This window comes from Nelusetta ayraudi, unplaced genomic scaffold (genome assembly GCF_046127955.1).
Source record: "Nelusetta ayraudi isolate G7.1 ecotype Tasmania unplaced genomic scaffold, CSIRO-AGI_Nayr_v1 ptg000084l, whole genome shotgun sequence".
NCBI lineage: Eukaryota > Metazoa > Chordata > Actinopteri > Tetraodontiformes > Monacanthidae > Nelusetta > Nelusetta ayraudi.
Window position 1 is genome coordinate 5,285,698 of NW_027466134.1, and position 20,494 is coordinate 5,306,191.

General features: G+C 44.7%; 1 protein-coding gene across 1 annotated transcript in view; it reads left to right on the top strand.

The window, feature by feature from the left end:
• The window catches only part of zc3h3 (zinc finger CCCH-type containing 3), a 48,835-nt gene that overhangs the window by 11,842 nt on the left and 16,499 nt on the right, over positions 1-20,494 (top strand). Inside the window, exon 4 of the mRNA XM_076045693.1 lies at positions 15,633-15,747. Within this exon, the coding sequence (XP_075901808.1) occupies positions 15,633-15,747 (115 nt within the window). The remainder of the gene's footprint in view (positions 1-15,632; positions 15,748-20,494) is intronic.

A 20,494-nucleotide genomic window follows, 5' to 3' on the forward strand; every position in this document is an offset into this window, starting at 1 on the left:
AATTGATCTGCGTTTCTGAGACACAAGCCTCTAATATCTCACAAACTGGCGTCACCTTCTCCTGAGGGAGGAGGAAGTGATTAGTTAGCAGGACCCATCTGGCCCTTCCATCATCCACTCCACACCTGTCCAGCAGAACCCTCCCCACATTTGCTTCGAACACCAACAACATTATTCCTAATGGTTAAATCTGGGCAGCACCTGTACTGAAACCATAATAGGTTGAAGAACACTACCCTCCTGCAAGCAGGGAGGTCAAGGATGTAAGGAGAAGTCAAGGCTCTAAGCCGGGAGGCTTTGCATGCCGGTCGTGGCTGGGGGCAGTCTTAATACCCGTGGGGGTAGCGAGAGTGACAAAAGTTAACTTTCCCCGTGGGAGGCACATGGACATGAGAGGGGAGAGGGACGGCCATGAGTGATGGCAGAGAAGAACCGGAGCTCTCAGACAGCAGCACATGTGAGCAGCAGGGTGGACGGAGATAACTCAACAAGACCAGATTAGACTCGAGCTGGCCAACTTTGCCTGCATTTTTGCATGCAATACTTTGCTTCTTTTTTTTTTTTTAATTTGAAGCCAATAAATTGAATAGACAACCACAGCACAGTATCAGCGCTTTCACAGTAGTCTGTTCTAAAATGTACTGTTGTTGGCTGTGAGCTGTAGGGCTGAACCATACATCGCATTTGTGATATCACGATAGGACAAAACCAGATTTTCTTTTCTTTTGCTTTTATCGTAACATTAGCCTAGCCTACAAAAAAAGAACGATTTGTGTATAATAAATCTGACACGTTTATTATAATACATAAAATTGTTTGTTTGTTTGTGGAAATATACCGGAGAAAAAATCCATTTAAAAAAACAAATTAAATCGCAATCGCAATATTGAGGGAAAAAAAAAAAAAAATCCCAATTAGATTATTTTCCATAATCGTTCACCCCAAGTGAGCAGTCACTGAAAGGAAATTGTGAAATTTCTTGGCTTAAAGGTGAAAGAAGCTGAAAAGTATTTGCGTTTTCATGACAGTTTTTTTTTGCAAAATAAAAGTGATATTTCAAAAAATTAAGTACAATTGCGATTTGCAGGTTTTTCCACTGAACGGTGCGAAGCGCACAAGCCGGAATCCTCGTCAAATCGCGTCCTGTGGGATTTACCAGAATTACATTTGATTTTGTTTGTTTTACGTTTGTTTTGCTGTTAAGAATGCTTGTGTGTATGTAAAAAAAATATTCTGTCTCTTCCTCCGTCCAATCATAACGCGCCATTTTCACCGGTCAGTGAACTGGTCACGTGACCCCGTACGTCACGTCGGCTGATGTGTCAATGTGAAAAGTGTTTCCATGACACTTTTGCGATATATCTCTGTGTGGATCCGTGTGAAAAACCTCCTCGTGAGAGCATACAAACCTTTCAGCCGTGTTTGAGAGGTTTTTACATGTTGAGCTTGTCGAGTTTTTTTTTTTATCGCGATATTTAGGTTTGGCGCAATTCTAGGTGTGATGGAAACGCACCTCGTGTCTTCCACAACACACAGTCCTTTAATTTACCGCATCAGCATCTTCACCTTCTTTTATCTCTTCACTAGGCAGCAAAAGAGCTGCTCGAGTCACAGCTTCCAAATCAGTCAACCTAACCCATGCAGTTTCAATTTAATGATTCTCGTATTTTATTTCATTTCATTTTGTATGAAGTTAACACATCTCTATTTTGTCAGTAATTAATGTAGCGTTAGTGTCGAACAGTGTGTTTATTATTTTATAATTATTATTTTGGAAATTAAATCAACGTGAAGAATAAAAGGAGCTTCTTAAAAATGGGCTGACATCCATTTTTTCCCCCCGGTAATGTTACTAAATGAATGTGCAAATACACACCAGTTGTGTGTCCCTTCTTTTCGTTCCACTGCCTTTTCCTTTTTTTTTTTCTTTTTTACTTTTAACAATGAATAATTGTTTGTGGGTGTGTTGAGTGGTCGAGTGAAAGGACTCGAAGATAACTGCTAATTCCAGCAGCGCTGTATCGATTGGTTCCACTGGATTGTGGATTGTTTCATAGCCCAAGCGTGTATCGCTGCCTCCTCTCCCACTTCACCAGTCCTCTCTCCTCCTCTCTCTCTCAAGACAAATTAATAGTGAGCCAAACAACCCATTTAATTAGTGAGCTTTTCTCTGAAAAGGAGCGGAGTGATCCAGTCCCCACGTCGATGTTCCCCGAGAGCGCGTTTTGCTCTCAGGGATTTGCGTGTTTTATCTTTTCCCGTGCAGTGATTGCAGTGTATCCTTGCTTACCCTCTCACCACAGCCCTCCGGAAATATTATTTCATAGCGTATCACTGGGTCAGAGTTGGCAGCGTTTGGCAGGTTTGTAACTCCCCCGGGGCTGGCACCGGTTGTTGTGGTAGTGGCTGCTCCGGCCTGGCGTTGGAACCAGTGGCTGTTTCCAGCAGCTGTTGTGCCGGCGTGGAGGGTTGGCACGGGTGACGGAGGAGTTAGCAGCAGTGGCTGGAGAGCTCAGTTTATTAGCCCTGGTTGCGATATTAATAACTAGTGCACCGGCTCAAACCGACAGATGGAAACATCCCAAGTTTTGTTTTGTAATTGGGTCTCTTTGCGTACTGGACCAAAAAGTTCACACTGGATGTTACTGCACGCACGCTTACGGCTTGGCTCTGATATGAATCTGGTGTAAAACCTCAGCAAAATTTTGCTGTTTGATAGGACTGGCGGGTTTTGTACAAAAGTAAAATCTAAAAAACTCGATTTTCGATTTTGATTTTTTTTTTTGGTTAAACTACAAAAGGCAATGGAAGAAATTATTTTGTCTTTATTTAATTTATTTAAAGAAAAATAGCAAAACAAATTTCCCTATTGGGAATGAAGTGCAACTGAAAGATACTGTAAATCCTCCTTGGGTTTAGTGAAGCATTTCGTCCCGCGAGATTTTACGAGAATTGCGTTCTGCAAGAATTCTCAAAATTCTTGCGGGACGACATTTGATTTATGCGCTTCACACCATTCAGTGAAAACCCCTGCAAAACGCAATCGTCAAAATTTTAGAAATACCGCTTTTATTTTGCGAAAAACTTTCATGGATACGCAGCTAATGACACAGGCAAATATTTCACTTGCACAATAACTTCTTACTTTATTTTTTTAAAACAAATGAGAAAAAAAAAGTAGTTCAGGAGGGTAATTAAAAAAAGAAGAAAAAAAAGCAACACTTAAATAATAAATAAAAAACAGAATCCCCAAACAAACTGGAGAGCTGGACCAAAATGAACAAAATTGAGATTTTTAAATTGATGTAAGCAAAATTAGCGCTTTTGCTCATCTCAACTTAAACTCAAAGGCTTCTATAGAGTTCCTACAAGGGGGCTCCGTTGGCTGTGAGTCTGGGGGGAAGAGCAGAATGTGAGAGAGAGAGAGAGAGAGAGAGAGAGAGAGAGAGAGAGAGAGAGAGAGAGAGAGAGAGAGAGAGAACACAGTCGAGTATTGATTTGGGGGAGTTTATTTTCTGCTGTCCCTGGTGAGTTGTTCTGGGGGAAATGGCTAGTTTGTCTCCTGTCATCGTAGCTTCAGAGTTAAAGAGAGAAAAAGAGAGAGCGAGAGAGAGAGAGAGAGAGAGAGGTGGAGAAAGGGGTTGGCTGGTTAAAGCGGGGGCGGTGTTGTACAACTGCTTGTCAAACCACATCAACAGCGTCTCTAGTGGCTCAGTCAAGCACAGACATCGCTGTCTTTTACTCCCCCTCCCCCTCCTTAGCTTGCCAGTGAACTACAGTGGCCTGCGCACCCAAACTTGGATTCAGATACAGATTCAGATTCCTTAATTTGCCATTTGTGTAAACACATTGGAATTTGTTTCGGTAGTTCCAAACGCACATTCATCAGAGCACACCACACGGAACCACCACAGCAGCCACGGACGGCGCCATCTTGCCATCCACCTTCTTCTTTATTGGTTTATTTGAGGACGCGAGCAGTCACTCTAATTGCGATACGCACTGTCAGGCAGCTGGGTTGTCCACACCGGGCTTCCTTACTAATATGGTGGTGCAAGATGGCAGCTAACTTGCTATATGTATGTTTTTATATATACATAAGGACCATTGTTTGGGCAGGAAAACCAAATTATTTTTGTTGTACTGCGAGTATACATTATTATTGATGTATTCATGGGCAGCATGCTCAGCTATTACCAATATAAAAATGATAGATCAAGCCAAATATTACACACTGAAGTTGGATTCATTTGTTTACCAGTTTGATTTGATGTTAGCTGTTGGATCTCTCTCATGTTACGAGACTTTCGGTTTCCACTTTTTGTGGTTGCCGACGTCAGCGTCTCCTCAGACGTTTTGATCATTTCAGTCATTTCACGTAGCAAATCAAACTTGTCTTTGGTGAGTCCACTGCACCGTCTATGACTTTGAAGGACCTTAATTATTTCAAATGCCTCTGTGCGCGGCTGTGTGAGTGTGTGCGTTGTGACGCAAGTGGTTGCGAGCTCCGAGCAGATGCCTGCTCCTCCTGGTTGCAATCAGCGTTTTAGTGGTCTGTTGCCAGCTCCTACCACAGCCCAAAGGGACCAATTAGATCCTGGCAACCAATTAAGTCCTGGCAGCTGCACCTCAGAACGCCACCGGTGAATGAAGGGTCGCGGCCGGATGAGGAAAATGAAAGGCATGCACGGACACTAGCAGTCAAACGTTTGGACACATCTTCTGAACTGAATGTCTTTTCTTTCATTCTCGTGACTGTGGACGTTGCACTTTCTCACTGAAGGCATCAAAACTACGGATTAACACATATGGAATTATGTAGGAAACAATAAAAGTGTCAAATAACTCAAACAAAGTTTAATTCTTCAGAATAGCCACATTTCATACAATATTTAGAGTTGCATAGATAAAGAAAAAAGCATTGCATGAAAAGGTGTGTCCGAACTTTTGACCCATGTTCAGTGAAAGAAGTGTCCAAGTGTTGGGACACTGGTGGGATGGCTGAGGCTGGTTTGTTTATTTGGATCCTGCTGTCTCCAGTTCACTTGCTGCTCCTCTGAAGGATCCGAGAGGTTGGGGTGGAGGCCCCTTGGCCCTCTGCCCTCACCAAATTAGCACCCAAGCCGACAAGCGACTTGACTTTCCCTCATCACGCCATCGCCGTCCTTTCTTGGTCCTGACCTTTAGCCCCTGCACTCTCACCTTTTACCCCCGTGGATGCAACGAGCCTCTCCAGGAGCGTTGTCCCCCTCTGATTGAGCGGACCCGAGGCCTGGCGCCAAGGGGAACCTTTATGCACCGGTTCTTTAGTTATTCTAGCAAGCATTCTTAATGACGTCCAGCCCTAAAGGTCAAATATCAGCGTCACTGCCAAGGGTTCATCTGGAAATCCACACTGACTATTTATACATATATCTCTCTCACGGAACACTCAAACCTTCATACTTCGTCAAGGAGGCAACTTTCCAATCCAAAGGCTCATGTCAGTGCAGTAACTGAATACACCAGACTCTCAGACAAGTAAACAGTGACACACGCATCCTCATAGGACCTCCTGTGCTGTGAACAATGGCTCTTTAAGTAGTTTTATAAAGGAAGCAGCAATTCATTAGTTGTGACTTTGCATTATGTTTTGAATCTCGATTCTAATCCTTGTTTTTCTCAATCTTGATCCTACATTATTTCTTTTTAAGTATAGTTTTAAGTTCTGCAAACTCAAAAAGATAATGAGCAGCCCATATATGTGTAAGTGCAAGTCTCTCTCTCTCTCTCTCTCTGTTACTTGTAAATGTGTTGATGTTTTGACACATTGTTCAGTAGTTTACTGCTGCTATCGCCAGTCTGCTTCAAAGTGTGAAGATTGTATCACAAAAGGAAAAATCTGTGATTTTTAAAATGGCCTTTATCACTTGTTTGGAATTTAACACAAATAGATATAGTAAATAGTAACAAATAAAAGATCTCGAAATTTAAAGATATTTATAAAACTTCGAATGACTAAAATTAAATAATCCATCAATTTAATCTGAAAACTAAAAACAATTTTCAATTGTATTCATTTTTTATTCAGTGTCAACAGCAAAAAGACTAGATGATCATCGGCTTACATTTTATTTTGTTCAACTCTTTCGCAAACTTCGTTCTTTTTCACGCTACAAAGGGTCTTGATGTGCATTGTTGAAGACAGAGATCTACGTCCCTTGAGAAATCACAGCTTCCTCTTGGGGGATGCACTCACTTAACCTTCATGTGCCCCCAGTCACAAGATCCTCAAGTCTTCTCTGATCATCTTAGTTCTCTACTGACAGATAATATGTGAAATAAGCGCAGTCCTTAAGTGAACAGAGCCCCGGGCCTTCACTTCTAATGTCTCTGAAGGGATTGGTTGATTGACAGCCACAGTCATGCCTCTGACCAAAGCCAACACAGTCTCCATGTATGACATATGTGCATGTGACATATGGGACTTGGATATGAGGAAGTGGTGGACACAACCTGACCGACTGCGGCTCTCCGTGTGCTTTCAAGGTCGGGGTCGGGGTCAATGCAGAGTTCACAGGAGATGCGTGCTGTTGTGAAGTTGTTGATACACTTTATGGCGACCAGGAAGGCACCTCTGGAGAAGCACGCACGGCTACGATCAGCATTAAATAATTGATCAAGGTTGCTGTCAAGGTGCCTGCACGTCACTCAAGGATGATGGTATTTTTATTCATCAACAATATTGTCATTTTATAAAAGTTTGCTTCATGTGTTTGTTAAACAACAATGGATTGTGGCCGAGACAATAGACCCAGATCAGATCAGATCAAATCAGATTAGATCAGATTAGATCAAATCAGATTAGATTAGATCAGATCAGATCAGATCAGATTAGATCAGATCAGATCAGATCAGATCAAACAATCTTTTATTCCGTCTGCAACAGGCAAATTAGCATTTACAGCTAATTAAGGTATAACAAGGGTAAAGTATCAAAGGAGCTATTTGAAAAATTGTGATTTTAAGACTAAAGCAAAAGGATGCCACCTTTTGACAGAATGAGTATAGTACGAGCAATCAAATACTCACCGACACCGAGCACTGAGTAAGACAAAACATATTATTCCTTTGATTTTTATTAACTTTTGCACAGATGTTCTGTTACTTGGACATTCATCAACATATTTTTTCTGGAATATGGGGCGACTGTCACAAGTTTTACTGCAGTGCAAACACAAATTTAACAGAAATCGTTAAATACATTGATATGCAACTGGTATGTGTGTCCTTGGTATTGGCACGTATTTTACGAGTACAAGGAGAGTCGTCACGTTAACACATGCAGCCAGACCTCATCGTCTGATCTCCCAATTCTGCAAATCAACACCGCTCAATGATAGCAGGAACGTAAGCTGCGTTTCCATCAGCCCTTGACTTGCGCAAAACCTAAATATCGAAATAAAAAACTGGTCGTGGAAAACCTCTTCGAAAAACCTCTCAGATATGGCTAAAAGGTTTTGAGGAGACGGAATGTTTTATACAACTGCTTGTAATAATCAAAGAGAAAAATACAGCAACCATTCTGGACAGCAAACAAACTTAAACAAACAAAAGCAAAATGCAATTCTCGATAAATTTTCACGGGACGAGGTTTGACGAGAATTACAGCTTCTGCGCTTCATTCACTGGAATCACCTGCAAATCGTAATTGTACTCTTTTGTACTATTTTAGAAATATATACTGTTATGGAAACGCAGCGACAGCCTGCTAACGTCACGGATTTACACAAACACAAAATACAGAAGAAAAACCACGCAACACTCCACAGTAAATTGCTAATGGTCTCTGCAGGTCTGATGTCCATGGTGGCCCAGTGGGGACATCTACTCGTGGAGTACTGCTTACAGCTCCTTGTTTTCTTCTATATAAGTGCATGACAGTGTTTCAGATTGACTCCACTTGTCCTTGTTTGACGTTTTGAAAAAGAAAAGACATCCTAGTTTCCAGTAACCGTAAAAGCGATACTGCAAAATACTGTGACTGCAGTAAATGTATTCAGTTCCAACAAGTGACCCCCACCCAGCTCCCCCTACCCACTCCCACTGCCGATGAGCCCAAAGGTTTCCCGGGGTCAGCTGGTGTAGGTTACAGCTGATGGCTCTGCTGTGATGATGGACGAAGCCACAAGCCAAGACCCCCACGGCCCCCCCATAACCCCCTCAACAACCCCCAAACATCACAGAAAACCCCCCCTCTTCCTACCCAAAACACTTCCCGCACACCCCCCACCCCTCCCCCATCTGTGGTGACATCACTGTAGTGCCTGACAGCTGATGGTGAGGACCCCACCCCCACCCCCCACCCCTCACAGCAACTGTGGGCCTGTCAACTTGTCGCTCACATACACACTCTAATGGAGCCCCCTTTAAGGGCGCGCGGGCCTACAGAAATACTTTTCTCCAAAATAAAGACTGTTTATTCTCTGGCGTTCAGCTTTCAGGCAAGTGTTAATTTGGTGATGTCACGGGGCGAGCGAAGAGCAACTGATTAATGCGCAGCCATCTGTCTGTCGTCGCTCTTGAGAGTAACGGCGCTTCTCTGAAGGCAGCGCTGTTTTTAGACCGCAGGAATGGATCGAGGCCGTGTACCGTATTACTTAAAGGAATTAAAAAGGACACGGACTGCGACTCCAACCGTCATGCTTAAAAATAAATACATACATACATACAAACATACATACATACATACATAAATATATGTTAATCACTTTAATTTAAGATGGAGCTACGCTACCAGTCAGAAGTTTGGACACACCTTCTCATGCAATGTTCTTTTTCATTTAGTGTCTTCAATATGTATGTATTTACAATACATATTGAAGACCCTAAATATATGAGCAACATATATGAAATTATGTAGCGAAGAAAACATTGTCAAATAACTTTAAATGTTTGATGTGGCGGCCGGCTATTTTGAAGGAATTCAAATCGGAAACTTTTGATTACCACATGACACCAAACATGTTTCCTTCATTCATTGTTTTGATCCCTTCAGTGAGAATCTATGGTAATAATGGTCATTACAATGAAAGAAAAACCACTGCATGAGAAGGCGTGTCCAAACTTCTGACTAGCAGTGTACAATAAAGTCAATAACAAATTTTATTTATTTTTATTTATTTTTTATCTTTTTGTCTCCCGTGTTTGAAGCTCTCGCAGCCCCTTTTACATTTTCAGTCCTCGTAGTATTAATCTTCCCAACTGCCGTTTGATCATTGTTGAACATAATGTGAACGTCATAATCCATTTCATTTTACAATATTGGGTTCTTCTGTCCAACTTTGACGCTGTGAGCAAACCCGTTGTGATGGCTGTGCACCAAATGTCATTTGTTTGGCCCTTGCAACATCAATATCTGGCTCATTCATTACGGTCTTCTCACAGCAGGAGGGGGTTTTGGTGATGGGAGACAGTTGTCCCACTGGTGCTGATGTAGGCTTCCACTGATCATTTTTAATGTTAATTGTTCAGGTTTTGTCACAGCTGAAACAGGTACTGGTGGCCATAATGGGCTGTGTCAGTGGAATCGAACCCCAGTGGATTGGAAATGGTGATTTGTACATTGGTGGAGATACAAATATGGATTTGTGATTTCTTTTTTTTTTTGTATGAAATTTCATTAGTTGCTAAGCATGGATGGAGCCAGGGCACACTGAGCCCAATACAGATTTTAACAGTTTTGTTGTTGCTGCTCTATCGACAGAGAAGTCAACCAAGCTTTCGATCTGGACGATTCACTCTCACTGCATTGCTGTGAGGTGGACAAACACAATCTGGTACAGAAACAACCACCTTTTTGTGTTGTCAACTTTCATCTCAGTCCACCTCAGTTCATCATAACCCTCTTTTTTTCTTGGACTGATTCCACTCGACTGCTACAGAGAAAGACATTCAAAAGAGGGCCAGCTTGTGCCTGCTCGCACCTCGAATTTGTTTGCTACCGAACAAGTAGACTTGTACAGGCATTCAGTATCTGCGTAGCACTAACGGCAATCCTATGCACTCCATATTGACGCGACCTGGCTCGACTGCCGCGCCAAAGAGGTGAAAGGACAAAGAAATATTCAATTTATTACCAAAGTCCCAAACTAAACTGAATGTGCGACAAAACAACAACTGTGCCACCTCCAAGATGCGCTGCTGTCCCCAGCATGCTAGAGAGAGAACTGGCAAGGAGGCGGGGCTTTTTAACACCACACAGAACACTGGCCAGGTGTTGTGCGTTGCGCCACTCAGAGCCCTTTGCTCCAATCAGCTCAGGATCTGAGGAGAAAGAGAGGGAGGGAGACACAGGCAGGCCCAGCACAGGCCCTAACACTGAAGGGGCTGCAGCAATATTAATACCATTTCCACAGTAGCACTGTGCTAATCCTCAGTGCCATGGCCTTCAGCCTTAAAACCATTATAACAGTGTAAAAAAGTGCTATATTGTACGCTGTATTGAAAACCTTCAACCATAGAAGGTATATCAGATTTATTGACTATCGCCACTCTAATAATAATAACAATAATAATAATAATAATAATAATAATAATAATAATAATAATAATAATAATGATAAAATACATTTTATTTGAAGGCGCCTTTCTGGCACTCAAGGACATCGTACGGACATCACAAATAATAATCATAAAAACACAATAGAATAGAGTTTTACATCACCTGTACCAACCAAGCACTGCAGACCTTTCACACTATGCCACCTCCTTCCTCTGCTTCAACCTGTAAACTCACCAACCCACACCAAGACTTTTTATAGCAAAGAAAAATAACAACAAAACAGAAAAAAAATCACCAGTATCTTTTCTTTTTCTTTTTTTTTTTTCTTTTTTAGCAGCAGCATCTCTTTTCAGCAAGGTGTCTTTTGATCATTTTCTTGACCATTTTGCTGCTTTACCAACTACAGGTACTGCCCGAAAAATGAGAATATCAAGTAAAAGTTGTTTTATTTTGGCAATTTAATACAAAAGATGAAAGCAACACATTTTATTGAGCCATTCCACGCAAATTGACATCTCAAGCAGTTCCTTGTTGTAACTTTGCTGATTTTCAGCTTATTAAAACCACAAACCCACAAACTCAGAAAATTATTATAAAAAGCTGCAAGACCTGATCAGCAAAATCCAAAGAAATAAAACACTTGAAATATATTGATTTGCATATTATTCCTTTATATAATATGTCACATTCACCTTTTAAGTTGAATTGCAGAAATACAGCAACCTTTTCAGGAGATTCTAATGTTCTGTGTAGTACCTGTATTTTGAACCATTTTCAAAACATGGGCTCCCTGTGCGGAGAATCAAACTCCTGGAAACTCTGTCGCCACCTCTGGCTCGTCCGTCACAAAGTTCCACACGCAGGCTGTCAGACAAGGAGCGCTCACATTATCATAATCACAGCCGTCTCACAGTAGGTTATTAAATTGCGGTTACTCCCTTGTTAAATCCGATGTTAGCACGGCGCCTGTGTCTCGCTCGGAGCAGTGGAGCGGTGGGAGTCGGGGGGGATGAGCCCCAGGGGACGGGAGCGCAGGATGGCAGCGGAAACAGGCCCTGTCAATAATAAGATTTATTATTCATTGGGCTGTCCCAGGAAGGGGGCAGGCGGCGGGGGAGGGGCAGGGCTGCTCGGTGGAATTAGCCGTCAGGTATCAATGGGGGGAATCCCTAAGATGATGGAGGAGGGGGCGCGCGCTGCAGCTCGCTGTCAGTAGCCGCAGTCAGAGGGCGAGCGAGAGAGCGAGATAGCGGCAGACAACTTTTCGCCAAAGTTTGGTCTCATGCGAGGCTCCGTCGTCTTAGGGACGCGATTCGGTTTTAACTCCCCTGGAAGCAGCCGACGCAGTCGAGCGTCGGCGGCTTGGTTTTGATGACCTCGCAGCTCCGCGCGAAAATATTTGTCAAACGTTCTGAGACGATTCTGGAAATAACTGCAGAGGATCAAAAGTCCTGAGGAGGAAAAAAAAACGTGAGAAGAAGTTGGATTTTATCGTACTTTATTTTTGCTGCAAGGCTCTCATTATAGAGATTGACAGAACACTTTTTCCCAGTTAGCTGCCAATTTGCACCGCCATATTTCTAAGGATGCCCGGCTTGGACAATCCGTCTCGTAGTTAGGGTGGACGCTCACATCCTCAAATTAAAACCAACAAAGAAGAAGGTGGACCAGCTATCCAGGTGGTTTGCGTGTGCAGGCCACCGTAGTTCACTGGCAAGCTCAGGAGGGGGGAGGTTGAGCGGCAACCACTTGATGTCACCGTTTCTCCTCAAAATCTCCAAATATTGCACACTTCATCTTTAAATGCAGATAAAGAAATTCCGAGCTTCACCGAAAAACTTTGCTTTGAATCAAAATAGTCAAATACTGCGTATTGCAGTGGATCCTTATAGATACATATTTGAACTGTTCTATGTGTAGGAAAACAAAACAAAATTACTTGTATTGTACAAGTATTCACTTTAATAATGTGTTTATGTGCAGTATATTACACTTTTACCAGTATAGATCAAGCCAAATATTACACACTGGACCATTAAGTTACTTTTTTCCCACAGTCATGAATTCAATGACAACACAGCCATCGCAGCTTTTTATTGGCTTTAACTAGTAACCCACTGAGGGGAGGGGGGGGGGGGGGGGATCTTGAACCAATCCTGAAGTCCTGGAGGGCAAGTCAGTAGCAGGCGGACTAGCGTGCTAAGTGACTATTGTGACAAGGTGGATTCTCAGTGGATTGATGGCAGTGAGAGATGGATGTGCTAGCCAGCGAGCTGCATGCGTCTGCAACTGGCAACTGGTGTCGTCGCCACCCTGGGCCCGGCGCTGCTCGCTTCCCCCACCTGGCGCCCTGCGAGGCAGCCTTCTGTCAAAGGTCTATTACTGGAAGATTGAGACCCCACTCCGTGTGTGTGTGTGTGTGTGTGTGTGTGTGTGTGTGTGTGTGTGTGTGTGTGTGTGTGTGTGTGTGTGTGTGTGTGTGTGTGTGTGTGTGTGTGTGTTGCGGTCGTGTTTGTTCCCGTGTTCACAAACTCATTGGTCATGGTCCTGTAATGGAAGATTGAGACCCCATTGCTCCCAGGGCCACTCAAGCAACACAACCTGCGGTGGTTTACAATCGGAGCAGCGCCATCCATCCATCGTCATTGACTCGCACACACACACACACACACACACGCACACACACTCGCACACACTGAGAGATACTTGCAAACAGTGTGGCTCAGTGCTGCAGCAGAGGAGCGGAGGTTGGAAGAGCCTGGTGACAGCGGCACGGACGCAGCCAGAGTCATCATGTTGGAGTGAGGGCTTGAGAGGCGAGATTAAGGTGCTGGCTGGAGGGCTGAGTAGGGAGGCTGCGTGTGTGTGTGTGTGTGTGTGTGTGTGTGTGTGTGGCAGCACTTTTGACAAGCGCTATTTGTCATCTGCCATGATTCTCAAATAGCTCCGATTGCAGTACATGTGGACTGTGGGAAGAAAAAAAAAATATATAACTACACAGCCAGCAAGTAATCCAGTAGCAGCCCTCTGTTCACCTCCAACCAGAGAGGGGTCCAGGCCCGTTGGACACATTGATGTTGTCACAAACTCTGCTCCACAAGCATTGACAGACAGCACAGCATTAAAAAATAAATAAATAAATAAATAAATATATATATGTATATATGTATATATATATATATATATATATATATATATACCTTGAATAAAAACAATATAGACACATATATTTACATAGATATACAGTATGTACACACACACATTTGTGGTGTTTTTCCATGGGACTTTGGCTCAGACTTATTAAAGCAGCCTGCTGCCACTTCATGAGTGAGTGTGAAAGGCAGAGACGTAATACAACCTGCAATAGGCAGCTTGTGCTTATTTTGAAGGGCTTTGGTGACTTATTACTGCTCATTACGCAACTTAATCCACTCTACCAAATACCGATCACACAAGGTACTGGTCAGTGGCAGTACTTTGTCTTTCTAATGAGCAAAGAAAAGACAGTTATGAGTTGTGTGTGTGTGTGTGTGTGTGTGTGTGTGTGTTTGTGTGTGTGTGTGTGTGTGTGTGTGTGTGTGTGTGTGAGAGAGAGTGTGAGATTATTTCTTAGCCCTTATCATTCCTGCCACCTCTTACACTGCCTTTAATTGGCAATTGTCTAAATTGTCACTCCTTTAATTAGCATACAGTAATAAGCCGTGACAATGAGGGTCAAGGTGACAAAGGAACCCCCCCCCCAAAAAAAAACCCAACACCAACCATTTGATTTTGCCTCCTCCGTGTTCTCCATCTCTGGCTCTCCTCCCACCGCCTCGCCTCCTGTCCCCAGGCGCTGGTCTCATTGTCAGGATGCAGCCCTGGATCAACTGGAGAATTCATTACACACAAACACTGACTGCTGGGGGCTCCAGTGTGTTTAGGGCACTGCAGAGAAACACACACTGGCTTCTAACGTGGGTGTCGGCATTGTTGGTTTCCCTCCGACGGCAGCGCATTGCTGCCACCCTGGAAAACAGACAGGGCTCAGTATCACAATATCTCTCCCAATATATCAACAATTATCTATAATAATAATAATAATAATAATAACAAAAGTTTATTTATATAGCACTGTTCATACAAAAGAGATGCAACCCACAGTGCTCAACAACAACAACAACAACAACAAATAAAAAATATATATATTTAATAATAATAATAATAATGATAACAACAACATCTTTCACTCTCATGACTATTGACATTGCAGTTTCTCCCTGAAGGCATTAAAACTACATATGGAAACACATGTAATTATGGAGGAAACAAAAGAGTATAAAAACTTGTTTTATATTTCAATTCTTCAAAGTAGCCTCCTTTCATAAAAAGCATATTTAGAGTTATTGAAAGTGTTTTTCTTTGCTGCATCCTTACATATATCTTGCTTATATATTTGATGTCTTCAGTATCTATCTGCAGTGGAGAAAGTTGTAAAGATAAAAAAAAAAAACTCAACACATTGACTTAGAAGGCGTGTCCAAACCTTTGACTGGTTTGTGTACTTTGATGCTATTTGTGTCTCAAAGGACTCGCAGTGCAATTTTTTGCCCATTGTGTCATTTCAAAAACAAGCACAATAGAACAACACACTGAATACAGAGTCAGAGTCAATACAGTCTAGATAGATAGATAGATAGATGGATAGATGGATAGAACACTGTCTTGCACTGCGTTGTCGTCGCTCTCTTGTGCGATGGATCATCGCAGTTGTAATGAATGACACTCAGAGTGAGGCGGAGGGAGGGGAGCGTGCAGGAGGGATGAGGGCAGCAAGGGAGGAGACAGAGGATATGATTTATTATGCTCATAAAAATTCTGCTTTTGTTACCCCCCTGCCCCCACCCCACCCCATTTTAATATGTGAAGCTGATTAAAGACCACACCTGCCAGAAGTCACACAAACACAGGTTGTGCGACGGTGTGTGTGTGTGTGTGTGTGTGTGTGTGTGTGTAAGCGTTCGCACAGAGCGACACACCTGTGTGATGATGTGAACTGCCAACAAATTCCAAATTCCAACGTGTTTGTCGGTGTCTCCACTGTTCCCAGGCGCTGCTGCCTCCGCCTCCTCTGGCTCCGCCCACCACCACAGGACTCACCTGGCGCACGCTCACTTCTACAACCCGGCGCTCACCTGGAGGGCCAAGAGAATCCAGTCGGCCAGGTAAAAAAAAGCACCCTTTGTGTGCGTGCACGTGCAGGGGCGGGCGTGCACGAGGCTTCATTTGTGTAAAACAGATTTGGTGGGACGGCGGCGCTGGTGACTTATTACTATTCATTTAGCTGCAGCAGTAAATATTGATTCATCAAGGGATTTTCAATTCGAGCCATGTGACAGGTTGTGAAATATGAGCGAGCGGCGCGGCGGCGAGCAGACAGATAGGGAGACGGGGCTCCTCCCCCACCCCCCGGGGGAGGGCGGACCTCCCTCCGACCAGCCCGCTTATCTGTGTGTGTAACTCAGAGGCTCCTATCTGCTCCACACCTTAGAGTCGGGCTACGAGCTCCTGTTGTTATCAGACGCCTCGCTGATCCTCTCCTCACTCCTGGTGATGCCTTCAGGAACAGCCTCTGTTCCAGGTCGAGTCAGGTGGCAGCAGCGCGTTCCCACTCCCACTTTGAAGAGATGCAATGTCATATGGTTTTGAGCGTAGGTCTTTACGCGTGTACAGGTACTACCGGAAAAACTAGAATATCAAGTAAGAGTTGTTTCATTTTGGCAATTTAACATAAAAGATGAAAGCAACAAATGTTATTGAGCCATTCCATGCAGATTGACATCTCAAGTAGTTCCTTGTTGTAACTTTGCTGATTAAGATTTTCAGCTTATTAAAACCACAAACCCACAAATTAGAATACTGGGAAAAGCTTCAGTTTTGTAGCTTCAAAGAGTCCAAAGAATCCAAAACACCTGCAAAAGGCTCCTGAGCCTTAAGAAAGTCTGTCTTGGGTTGTTGGCTCAGAAGAGTTCACACATGGGCAAACACAACAAGCTTCTCAGGAGAGCCTAATGTTCTGGCTAGTACCTGTACATTGCATCCACTGGAGGCTATACGGAGGAGAAGAATGCATCCCCTCCGCCCAGCCGGCGCGCTGCGGCCTCCCTCCGTCGACCCGCCTGCCCGCCCGCCCGGGCCGCAGTGATTTAGTGCTAAGCGGCAGTTTGAAGGGGGTGGACGAATGGGCGGCCGTATTTCAACCCCGGCGACCAGAAAATAGATATAATCTCAACATTAACTCCATTAATAGTAGCAGGAGTTGAATTAAGAAAGCCGTAAAGCACGCACACAGGGGGATAAATTACGGCCTGCCCTCCCTCCATCCCTCACACCCCCTCCCTATTTCTCTCCCTGCTGTCCACTCTTTAATTTTATACCTCCGTGCATTTTCTCCGACGTGCTTCTTTTGTGCGTCTCTCATTTTGTCCTCTGCGCTCCGTCTGTCAGACTGGACGTCAACTCCCACACGGCCTTTTTTTCCCTTCTTTTCCTGATATTTTCCTTATTAACCCAAACGTATGCAGATAAGAGTATTATTTCTGAAGTATGCCGTGTCCACACACACACACACGCACGCACACACACACACGGAGCCCTCGGCCTCAACGCTCATCCCCTTTAGTGCTTCGGTATCGATCAGTCCAGGATGTAAGAGACCGGCCAATAAAGTGGACGAGTGCTCTCTCTTTCTCTCTCTCTCTCTTTCGTATCTATTCATCGCTTTTTATTTTCCAATTCATTCATTTACTCCTCACTTATTATGTTAGTCGTCCACCTGCCGACACGCGCTAGAGTGGTGCCAAGCCCTGCACTGCGTGCAAGCGCGCACTTATTTATTTGCCAGGGAGAAATTGCGGGACGTCGTCCCAAAGTGAATTTTTGAACCGCGGAAGAACAGGAGCTGCTGTACGTCCGCTCGGGCCGTGCGATTAATCCATTTTGGAAATTTGGAAATTTGGAAATTTGGAAATTTTGGAAATCCATTTTTGGAAAATCGATTCCCGGATTCCGTAGTCCTCCTTCCCACCTGGAGAAGCTGTTAAGTGGCTACCTATGTGTACTGGCATCTGCGCTAGCTAGCCACAGCAGCTGTTAAAACCAGCAAACCAAAAAAAAGATTGAAATCGAAAATCGAGTTTTCAGGGAAAAAAAAATCTGGATTTTATTTTTGACCAAAATCGCCCAACCCTGATGTCTGCATGCGCACAATCCCATCCCAACCTTGGTTGATCGGAAATTCCAAATCCGCTCTTCACATGGACACTAAATAAAATGATCCGATCATGAGGTGTGTGTACACGCACCAAGCGTTGGACGCCATTCAGAATAATGATCAGCAATGACCACCTTCTCTCTTGGCAATGAAATTTCTTTCCAAATGGACCGAATCGGATCAGAATCTTCCGACTGACATGTTTACACGGAGCATTTTCAATCAGATTGGGCCACACAGTGGTGCTGCTGTGGTTTCTGCTCAGCTCTTCTTGAAGAGCAGCAGCTCCATTGGAATGAGCCAGTTGACTGTTTTTGTTTTTTTTCTGTGTGTGTGTGTGTTTTTGCTGCGCTCTGTACCAAGGGTAACTGTTTCCCAATATGGGCCGCGCTAATGCTTGGGTTGCAGGCAAATTGACGAGAGCAGCATTATTCGGAGCAGCGGCGCGACCCTCCAAATTCTTCCCTGCCACTAAAACAAAAGTCAGATCGTTCATCAACGGCGCTGCTAGTGCTGAATCGTGCTCTCCTTCATCTGTGCGTCGCATGGTTGGAGTAGTGCTTGTACATGCACCTGCACACACACACACACACACACACACATGCATGCATGCATGTGTCTGTACCTTTGCAGAAGAAGCTCAGGGGAGTTCCATCCTCTTCCCTCACTGCTGCTTCCCCCTGGCAAACTTCTGTTATTCCTTTCGATTCCAAGGCTTCTATGGTTATAACCTCCTGTCACACCTTATGAATCCAACAATATCCAAAAGGGGCCCGGGCTAGTGTTGTAGTACCGGAGGCTGGTCTTGGTCTCCAGTCCACTTTTGAAAGGTCTCGGTCTGGTCTAGGACTGGACCTACTGGGGATCTTTTCATCAAAACCAGTCAAAACTCAGCCAACACTGTCTAACCCTAATGACAGGATAAGACCCAGCTGCTGGTCTGGTCTGGGTCGGTGCCGCCTGGACTACAGCACTAACCCGGGCACAGGGCCGAGCGTGCCTGCTGACCCTGCAGTTCAGTTCACTGGAGGACCATAAACACAACCTTCCGTGGCCCCTGGCACCAGCCATCCACTGGCAGACTTGAGTGCAGTTCATGCCCTGGTTCATGCCCATGTTTCATAACATCGTCATGACACAACTGTTTATAAGATATTTGTAGCCAAGCACGGCTCCACCAGTGGAGAACCACTGATCTGCGTGATCCACCAAGACCCTCCTCCCAGCGTCCATCAGCCCTCCAACACGGTCCAGTCTGTCCTCTGCCTTCATCATTATCAGCAGGGACACAAGGAAAGAAGGCCTGACAGTGGCCTCACTAGCTTCCTCTGCTGCTCTCTATGGTTCTGGTCCACCCCCCCACCCCCTCCCCCCCCACCTCCTCCAGCTGTAGATCACACACCAGGATTTCTGGCCCAGCTGTGCTAACCCACTGATTTCAGTGGGAAAGTGGGGGGCTCGTGCTTTGCCCGTCCCCCTGCCCCTCCCCCCAGCTGTGGCCCCTGTGTGGGGGTTAACTGCCGTCTGTGTTAACTGTCCATGTCATATCCCCATTAACCTCCATTGTGGCTCCCCAGACCACACGGTCCTTGTTTAAACCCTCCCCCGTCGGCAGTCCGTCGGCGCTCCGACATTAGCCTCCATTACGGCTCCCCCGGCTGCAGTTGCCCCCCGCGCCGGCCAGCCGCTGATTCCCTCGCAGGGGGAACCCCGACGTCTGCGCAGCTGAGTTATGGCCTGTGGTCAGGTAGGCCGTGGAGCGCAGCTGATGGCTCGCGCTTTTTATTCCCTCTCTCCCCCTCTCGCTCTCTCTCTCCTTCACTGGCTGCATTTCCATTATCCTTAGAATTGCGCAAAACCTGAATATGGCAATAAAAAAAACTGCAATATTTAGGAAAACCTCTGAAATATGGCTAAAAGATTGGATTTGAGATTTGACCAGAATTACGGCAGGTGCACTTCACACCATTCAATGGAAACACCTGCAAATCTCAAGTGTACTTTTTTTTTTTTCATTTTAGAAATATCGCTTCTATTTTACGAATAACTGGAATGTAAATGCAGCTACTCTGGGGCCGTTTACACGGAGACAGATTTTTTTGAAAATCGCACATTTTCGAAAATGCTCTCTCTCGAAAAAAAAACGTGTTTACAAGAAGCCGTATTCAAGAAAATTCCCAGGTTACACGGATATGCTGGAAACGACTGAAAACAATGTAGTACCTATGCCGGGCCTGGTGTGGCGCAGTGAGTTTACTCCCTGAAGGCGGAGGAAGAAGAAGAACACCTGAAGCACGCCGTGTTTGAGGAAGCAGCAGCTCGCTAACAACATCAGCACCACTGAGAACAGAGGGAAGGACGGTGTGGAGTTGAACTGCTGCTTCCAGCTGTGACATCAGCGCTTCCTTAAAGATCGCTTTCAGCGGTCACACAAATCCGGGCAAGGCGGCGTTTCTCAAACCGATCCACCCTGAGGACCGTTTTCGTAAAAAGTGCGTCTTCGGTCCGTGCGGTTTCAGTCAAACCGGCCGCTTGGTGTAAGCAGGGCCTATCTCTCTCTCTCACGGCGCCCTCCCCCCCCCCACCGAACCCCCTCTTACACAACCGGTTGGCGCGTGTTAAAGCATGCGTGTCAGTTGTTTTGTGCGCGGGGATGCATTCAGGGTAACCCTCTCACTGCTCTCTGTAATGGGAGGCGT